The sequence below is a fragment of the Tachysurus fulvidraco genome, chromosome 16 (assembly GCF_022655615.1).
Source record: "Tachysurus fulvidraco isolate hzauxx_2018 chromosome 16, HZAU_PFXX_2.0, whole genome shotgun sequence".
In the NCBI taxonomy this organism is placed as follows: Eukaryota; Metazoa; Chordata; class Actinopteri; order Siluriformes; family Bagridae; genus Tachysurus; species Tachysurus fulvidraco.
Genome location: NC_062533.1, coordinates 7,676,640 through 7,686,254, shown reverse-complemented (window position 1 = coordinate 7,686,254; position 9,615 = coordinate 7,676,640). Strand labels below are relative to the sequence as shown.

General features: G+C 36.7%; 1 protein-coding gene and 1 non-coding gene across 2 annotated transcripts; one reads left to right on the top strand and one right to left on the bottom strand.

The window, feature by feature from the left end:
- Positions 1–4,598: 4,598 nt before the first annotated feature.
- LOC113644899 lies at positions 4,599–4,761 on the bottom strand. Its single transcript, XR_003441082.1, has one exon. It is a non-coding gene; the product is annotated as a U1 spliceosomal RNA (small nuclear RNA).
- A 1,157-nt stretch (positions 4,762–5,918) lies between these two features.
- Positions 5,919–9,204, top strand: baalcb (BAALC binder of MAP3K1 and KLF4 b). Its single transcript, XM_027150055.2, has 4 exons — positions 5,919–6,083; positions 7,037–7,451; positions 8,048–8,241; positions 8,666–9,204. The coding sequence occupies exons 2-4, from the start codon at positions 7,268–7,270 to the stop codon at positions 8,831–8,833; spliced, it is 546 nt and encodes a 181-aa protein (XP_027005856.1). The 5' UTR covers positions 5,919–6,083; positions 7,037–7,267; the 3' UTR covers positions 8,834–9,204.
- The last annotated feature ends 411 nt before the right edge of the window (positions 9,205–9,615 follow it).

Sequence of the window (9,615 nt, the reverse complement as noted above, 5' to 3'; positions counted from 1 at the left end):
CCTCTGATGTGCTCCTTCCTGATCCTGTCCATTCTTGTCACTCCTAAAGAGAACCTCAACATCCTTATCTCAGCTACCTCCATCTCTGCCTCATGTCTTTTCCTCATGGCCACAGTCTTTATCCTCACTTTTTTACTTCCCTCCCTCTCGTTCAAACACATGTATTCTGTGTAAGTCTTACTACGACTGACTTTCATTCATCTTCTTTCCAAAACAGTAGAAAAAGGACAGTGTACAGTAAATAAATGTACATGTAAATACTCTTGGGTTTTAGTCCAAGTTTGATATTTGTTTATGCTTTCTAAGCAGACTTTCACTTCACCTCACAGCACTCCACTACATCTCTGCACATCTTAGCACAACTGGTCTTGGAAATCTGCATTACTTTACATTAATTGGTTAGTTCATTCATTTAATACAGTAGTTTTATTTAGTTTTAAGCTTGATATGATAAATAATTCATGAACTAGTCTCACATGATTCAGCTGACAGTTTATGTGATTCAAGTGAATGACTGACAAAGAACTGCGCTGTGTAAAATGTATCACTGAATAGTGTATTAAAATGTGAAACAATACAGAAGCTTTCAGTCTCATCAGGCAAGAAGAGTGCCATGATTGCCTGCTTTGGTAGCTCTGTCACAGCATACAGAACTCATTCTCTCTTTGTGGCTGAAGGGGACAAAGAATTACAGCTCTTTGTGGTCTATCAAGTGCAACCCGAGCCTATAGATCAGTGACACTTTTAGCTTGGCCTTAAACCTAGAATGAAAAAGGAGAGGAGGTCCACCAGGGTTCACACAATCCTTGTGGACATTAGATCATCTTACTCTGTCAGCTCCCTGATGAATCTGCACATCAAGTCTATCCAGGGTCTTTTGTCTGTCATTCTTGATTGACTCACCAGCTGACTGGAAAAAGCCTCTTTACCTTGATACGGATTATTGCTCTCTCTCTCTCTCTCTCTCTCTCTCTCTCTCTCTCTCTCTCTCTCTCTCTCTCTCTCTCTCTCTCTCTCTCTCTCTCACTCTCTCTCTCTCACTCTCTCTATGGTTGATCCAGAGTCTATCATATCACAAAAACATTACATTATTACAGGTACGAGGTAGACACACTCAAATACATCTAATTTTGCATTGTCATTCCACCTACTGCCATTATGGAGTGAACCCAGAGGAAATCCATATAGACACTGGCAGAAAATGCACATCTGGCATAGTTGCCAAGGCCTCATGTTCGATCTGAGTCGACAGCTAATACACTGCAGGACGAAGCATGACATGCTAGTCGAATAATGTTCTATTTGTCTGAATCAGTGACAGGAGAAGTCCTGATACTATATGTGAAGCTAAAATCTAATATCTATCAATAACTCAAGTAGTTTTCTAGAGTTGAATATTCTTTTAGCTTTTATAAGCTAACTGCCATGTTATGTTCAATCTCTTCCTGAATCTCACCATTCCAGATTTCAAATAAAATTTGTTTTCATTTGTAGAGAAATCCAGAGAACTCAGAGGACACCTATAAAAACACTAGAACATGATAAGCCTACACACCAAGCAAACCACCAACCAAAAATAGAATAATGCGTTAACAGCTCGAATAATACAACAAAATGTAGTGCAATATCTACAGTATTGTTTCCTCCTTTCTGTCATTTGTGCTGTGCAGGTTGGCTAAACATAGTATAGACTATAAATATAATGTGATATCTGCAAGTCAGCTGTATTGCACTATAGGAAATGATCTTTCTACCATAATTTGTTTTCTTGTCTGTTTCAGTTTGACAGTATCAGCAAAAACATGGAGAACATATTGTCAAAAACTCTGTAAAACACTAAAACATCTCAGAATTAAATATATTTTATATTGCACTGCTATTCGTTTTTGTTGTTATTTTTTTGCCATCAACATTGTTTTGCTGAGAAACAAATTTATTTAGTCAGGTGCAGTCAAGCAGCAAACCAGTGAACACTGGCACTGATACTGATAGATTTATGAAGACAGACATGGGAAAGATTGGTTCATATTTCTTCCAATATATTTTCAACAAAATGAAACATTTTTGGGTTGTTTTCCGCTTCTTCCTCAGAATGTGTATTGTATTGTAATGTACATTTATGAGATGTTAAATTACGTTTTTTATGTTCTGCCCTGACTGCACAGAAGGGATGGCATTGGGTGAAAAGTGCCTGTACTGCTAATAGACTAGAGTCATTCATTGTCTCACATTGTACTTAAAAAGAAGATGACTGATAGCATTTCCTTTTGCTTAAAGTAGAACACATTAAAATGTATTTGTCCCATACATTACCACACACTATATGACTATTCATATACAATAAAAAAGCTAGTCCTGGGATTACATTAAATACACACACACGCCTCAGACATACAGAGAGGCAGTGAAGTAACAGGAGGAAGCAGAATTGCTCAATAGAGCACTCTTAGAATGCCTCTTATTCTCACACACACACACACACACACACACACACACACACACACACACACACACACACACACACACACACACACACACACACGCATGACGAATTAAATTCTATGAGTCACAATCAGTGACAGCTAGTCCTGGTATTTATAAGTCTAAAATGTTATATCTATAATGTATATTGTTTCAGTAGCTCAACAATTGATATGCTAGAGTTGAATATTCATTTAGCCTGTATAAGCCATGTCATGTTCGATCTCTTCCTGAAGCCCGTCATGTTTTTTTTTAAGCAGGTAAGGTTTCTCTTACTAAAAGTCTGTAAATCTTTTGATATTTAAAATGAACTGGGATTGTGTACAGACACGTCACAGCCTCCTTTTGTGGCTCAGTATTCTGTTTTTTACATATGTTGAAAACACACTCATTAAAAGCCAGTAAGCTTTTTCTTTGAATGGAAGACATTTACCTTGTAAAATTGTCTTGAGGCTTTGGATAAATGCTAATACTCAAGTGTGCAAACACTTGTTCACTAAGCTCTCTTACAGTAGCTATAAATTCTATTCAGTTTCTAGTGTTGAGAGGATTACTATGTACTGAATAGTTTTCAGGATAACACAGCAAAAACAAACAAAAAAGCATTGTGTGTACATCCTAGTCAAGTGGATAAACTGATGAAATTCATCACAAACTGTTACTTTGCTGACATAAAAAGCTATTTGGGCAAATTATTGATTACATTGTCACGCTTTTATTTTATTTAGTCAGCACAAGAGTCAGCGTTTGTGGCCATTTGTTCCATTTCATTTAGTACAATAAATCCAATAGGTTCCACATAAAATCCTTCAAAATTATAATGGATTTTATTGATTCTCTAAACCCAGTTATAGACCCCTTACTAAGCAGGACATGAGTTCACATCACATTGAAGTGCTAGCTTAAAAGTTAATAGGTGCACAAAGAAGTCCTGACACATTCATTTCTACTAAAAGAAAATTATTCATTCTTAATGTCTAATGTGTTAAAAGTTAAATATCCTGACAAAAGCTCAAACATTATGCGTGTGTGTGTGTGTGTGTGTGTGTGTGTGTGTGTGTGTGTGTGTGTGTGTGTGTGTGTGTGTGTGTGTGTGTGTGTGTGTGTGTGTGTGTTTTGCTCATGGATTCTATCCTCAGATCACAAACGCTGTAATACTCAGCATTTCAGTATTAATGCTTTTAACATTAAACAATCAATGGATTAAAATTCTTTTTTTTTTAATTTCATACTAGTACAGATCATTTGGAAACGCTTTTAAAGCTGTTTCAGGCCACAGACTTGTGTGACTTTAACTGGGCCACTTGGTTGCCAAATTGCAGGCTGTTTGTACAGGAAATCATGTTGGAATTAATTTGTTTGTTTGTTTTTTGTTTAAAACTTGATGACAAAAAGTAACACTGGTAGTACATTACTGCAGCACTATGTTGATTGGACAAAGTGTCCAAATTCAGACTTTATTACTTTTTTATTGCATACTTTAGGGACTGATCACATCATAAAAAATAGAATCAATAAGAATATGAATAAAAATAATTAAATAAACAAATAAACAAATAGAATAGAATCTTAATAAAATTACAATAGAAATCAAATGTACTGTACATATGGGAAAGGGAGGAAAGATATAAAAACGTATATATGAGTGTAGATCAGTGTTAGAACAGCATGACTACTATGAATAAAGTGCTGATGAGACAATGTGTGCAATTGTGCAATATATGCTGTGTTAAAAAAGGTAGTGTGAAATCCCCAGGTTCTATGTATTGTCCTGGTTAAAACTTACACTACCTTTCTTATACAGTAACACAGACAGTACAGTGTGGATAATCTCATCATTTTTGGAAATGGAAATGAATAAGGCCATAGAAGACTTTATTATCCACCACAAATACATTAGAGCACAGTGGAATACTTTTCTTCTCATATCCCAACTGAGGAGGTTGGGGTTGGAGCACAGGGGCAGCTATGACACAGTGCCCCTGGAGCAGGAATGGTTAAGGGCCTTTCTCAAGGGCCTAACAGTGCCAGTTCGGCAGTGCTGGGTCTTTAACCCTGATCCTCTGATCAACAACCCAGAGCCTTAACCACTTGAGCCACCACCATACCAAACAAAACAGGGGAGAGCACCAACACAGTCCCCCAATGTCAGAAATTATGCAGTCAAGATTCCCTCATTTGGGGAATTCGCAAAGGTCAGCACAGTCTGAGTGCACTGACAAGCCTCGCATTGCGCAAACCACCTCTTTGATCATGGAATTGCCCCTGCCAGGTATTTGAAAGTGTATTTGAAAGTGCTAGCCTCAGCATAGCTAGCCTGTTTGTCAAGTATGGTTTGATTCATTAGATATATCAGTTCCAACATGTGATTTCATCATTTCATGTCAATATTGAATATCTGAATATGGGGTCAGGTAGTTGATTAATGTACTGTTAATTTACTGATTGAGTTTGTCACTGTGTATAGTACTGTAATATTTATTACTATAGAGGTTACTGTAGGATAAAGGTAAGACTTGTTTAATAATAGTTTATGGTGTAAGGCAGCATTCTGACAGCACTGACCGACACGGACCATGTACAGTGTGCTGGAAGTGAAAGATTAATCTGTACTGCCCTCCTCTGGAGAAATGGCTAAATGGCTTACGTCTGTGCAAAATTATATGATATTTAAATATAAAATATTATATTACATTTATATTCATAAATAAAATATTAATAAATATATTTATTACATTTATATTTTTAAATAAGGTAAGTGATTTAGGGACTCTAAGCTCCAAAATATTCTCAAGAAATACTGCCACATCAGGCCAAAGATTACAAGATTGTAAAGTCACAATACCATGATTCAATCACTCCCAAAGCTTTATTATGGCTTGAGATTAACTAAGAATATACTCTAGATACCAGTCCAGTCCATGACGTTCCTGGGTTAACCACTGCTGCCACTGCTGGGCCCCTGAGCAAGGCCCTTAATGCTCAGTTGTATAAAATGAGATAAAAATGTAAGTCACTCTGGATAAGGGCATCTGCTAAATGCTGTAAATGTCCAAAAAATGTATCCCTGGTTATTATTATGTTATGTCTAATCAAAGTTCATAATTTTCTAAGTAGATGGTCATGACAGCACAACCGTCAGAGTAAGGATATTTTAAAATATTTTAATGACATATGATGCCATAGACTGATGTAATGTATTGGACTGGACTGTGCCAGCTTAATCTGTCATCACTGATAGCTTTGCCATATGTGCGCAACCATTGCAGGTCTTTGCATAATATAACACGTTTGGGAAAAGATCACACACCCACACACACTCCCTTGAATTTTTAGCCCAACACACACACACACACACACACACACACACACACACACACACACACACACACACACACACACACACACACACAGCCTCGATATGAACCGCACTAGAGAGAGAGAGAGAGAGAGAGAGAGAGAGAGAGAGAGAGAGAGAGAGAGAGAGAGAGAGAGAGAGAGAGAGATGCCGAATAGAGGGGCGTCATATTTACTGTAGGGAAAAATCACAGCTGTAATGCACATCTGCCAGGATTGTAGCAAAAAAGGGTCCCAAGCCGGAGGTAAGTGATTGTTTACGATCGATAAAAATGTAGGTTTTTCCAAGATAGGTAAATAAAGAATACGTTCCCAGAGCCGTAGATCTTTACATTGAATTATGACATTATATAAAATAATCATCACCTTATTGGCTGCAGAATAAAAAGAGCGCAATGTAAGATAATTGTGGTGTGAGCATGCGCACTGAGTTGCGCTTATTTATAATAAAAGCAACAATCTGTGAATGATTTATAGGATACTCGAGCAAATTTCCCAATCCTCTTACATGCTGCTAATGTTATTCAGGTAAAAAAAAAATTAAAAAAAAATTTAAAAAAAAAACAAAACAGTGCTTCCTTATTTTGATTCCAGGTGGCTTTATAATCATTTGTAATGGTTTATGTTTATGAGTTGATAACAGCATTTAAATGTCAGACATGTGGTGATGTGGTGATCTTCCAATTCAGGCACTAAAGCAAACCACTTACAGAGCTTTCATGTTTATACAGCTTATACAAACATTCAATAAAGTGTAATAATTCAATTATCACAATAAGTGGACATTTAAAAACCAATAAATCAATGTGTAAAAATGTTTCATGGAAATTCCTGAAAGTAAGTGAAACATCATCTTGGTGTATATGAACACAGGGAAACGCAGGTTGAGCGATAATATCATTCAACATATTCAATTATAAAAACTAGCCATATACTTTTATGACAAACATTCCCCATACAAAAGATCATTCGGATGCTCTGGTGTTTATTTTAACCCTTGATATACCCTGTTAATCATCATCGAAAATTTGAGGGTTAATCTTAGATATTTCTACAAATATGGACCTTCTAGTCTCAACTAGAATTTTATATTTTATTATAATATACTAAAATATTCTATGAATGACTTTAATAATAAGCTACTTAATATCAGCACTTGAGAACATGAGATCTTAACATCGTTTTGTGTCTCCAACAGAAACAGCATGTTGGTCAGTGTGTAAGTTATCTTGCAATGTGATCAATGGAAAACAAGCAGGACCTCACATCCCAAAGTCTCTCCAACATTGTCACCGAAGGTCTTACAAGCTGAACTCATATCTAAAAATAAAGAAGGTCAGCAGTATTTTAAGATGAAATAATAAAGAACTAGAGTTTTACTGTGTCACTGGCGAGTGCTTCTGTTATATCCATCATCTGTGGAAGAATCATGGGTTGTGGAGGCTCTAGGACAGATGCATTGGAACCACGGTACCTGGAAAGCTGGACCAAAGAGACAGAATCTACTTGGCTGACCAGCACAGATACAGACATTCCACTGTCTTCAATCCACCACATCCCCTCAGAGACCTCCTCTGCAGTTGTGTTTGCATCAGAGAAAACAGCCAACTCTGGTAAGGAAATATGGTAAATAATTATATAGTTTGCTATAATCAGCCACATTGTTTCTCCAAAAGAGTGCATTGCCCTATAGGAGAATACTGTCAAGTCACCAGTATATTCAGCTTCAGTTGTCATGGTGATGGCTCCATTGCTTCTGCAGTTCACTAGATGGGATGGGCTTTGCTTTACACAATAAAAGGTCCTTTAAAATAAGAATATTACAGAGTTGAAGGAAAAATAAGTTTGAACTATGACAAGGGCAATCTGAATGGACTTGAATCTTAGTAATGCAAAATAAAAATCTAAATAAAAATATTTAGCCCCAATATTTGTTATTTTCTATATGATTCCTTCTTACATGTAATTTATTTTCTGTAATTGGTATATAGCTGTTTCAGCTTTCCATCCAGCATTCATTAGGTGCATACAGTATAGGATTTATTTCGAGCCAAGTATAAGAATCATCTGCTTACTACCTTCATTATACGTAAAGCTCAATACCGGACCTATCCATATCTTTTGGATAGGTGCTGACACTAATGATATGAGCCAAAGGTGTGAGTCATTCTGTTGGCTATTTTTGATTCCTCTTTATTTACACTGACAGATATATTCGACGATGGCCTGCCAGCTCCTGCTCAGGCGTACCTGAAGGTTTGTTCTGCAATGTCTGAGGTGAGACTGAATGATGTGAAAGCTGGTGGTCCTCACACTATACTGGCCTCTCAAGAACAGGAGGGTCTGCCCTCCTCACCAGGCACCACAGTGCAGAGGAGAAGTGTTGTTCGCACTGAAGAGATTGTGAGTTCAAACTTTTCATTCAGTAGATCTATTAGACACTTATTTGTTTTCTTCAGAATTACTTCATTATAAATATAGCATGCCGTAAAACAATGATATACATATTTCTGTAGAGTAAATACTGGTTCGGGAAGAAAGAGCAAGAAAAGCTTCTTTATTTATTAGCCAAAGAGACGGAGATGTGTTGGACATGAGATGTCCTCAGATTCGTCTATAAATAAATATCAAGGCACTGAGTTTATGTAACAAAAACATATTGCAGATGTTCTTATACTAGCCATAACATCAAATTATTCAGGAAACCCGCTGAAGACCTATTCTGATGCTACCTTGTTTTATCCTATAAATATCACAAAGTGTATTGTACAATGATTTTACAATCTGTAATCACCATTCTTCCTTTTTTTTTTCTCGGTAAACCAAGTGGCAAGATAGCAGGATGTCCACTAAGCAGGTGACCATCACCGTAACTCAGAGTATTCGTCAAGTGGACAAGAGTGGAAAGATCAAAGAAAAATCCCACACTACTTATGAGGTCATGAAACCTCGGGACTGTTTGAAGGAAGCAGACGCAGACTCTGTTCTGAACTGAGACAAGAGCTCAGCTTAGAGACTGGTGTGAAGAGACTCAATTACTTCATTTATAGCAGATACTTTTATTTATTTATTTATTTATTTATTTATTTATTTATCACTCTCCATTGCTATGTCTTCAGTATAATAAGGGCAACGGAGTTATGAAATGGTACTCTGGAAAAACAGGGTAGATTTTATGACAATCAAAGCAAACACCAGAAGACCTTTTGAGCTATGGAATGGAAGTATTATCAAAGACACATGGTGACATGAGTGCCTTTTACAGGTTTGATGGCTAACTTACTTTTGCTATTGAGACAAATGGGATTTTATTGGGGAGTATTAAGCATATTAATATAATAACTGGGCAGCACAGTGATATGGTGGCTAATCAATGCTGCATCACAGTACCATGATTCAATCCTGAACTCTGGTCCATACTGTGTATGCAGAGATTCACATCTTTTCCCAATGTTCACAAAAATGTTACGTTACGCATACTGGCTATGCTAAATTGCCACAAGGTGTGAATAGGTGCATGAATGGTCCTGTTCCATCCAGGGTAAATTCTGTTGCATTGCACCAAGTGTAACCTGGATTAGATCTGTCTCCACAGCAACCCTGGTGAGGATGTGATTACTGAAAATGAGCGAATGAATCAACATAAGATGTTTATTGCCTTTGACATGGTGTCGAAATAGTACAAGATGATACTACTTGCTTCATGTATTAAGGCTTTTTTTATTTGCATAAATACCAAGCTAACTTTATAACATAAAAAATATCAAATGTCTATAA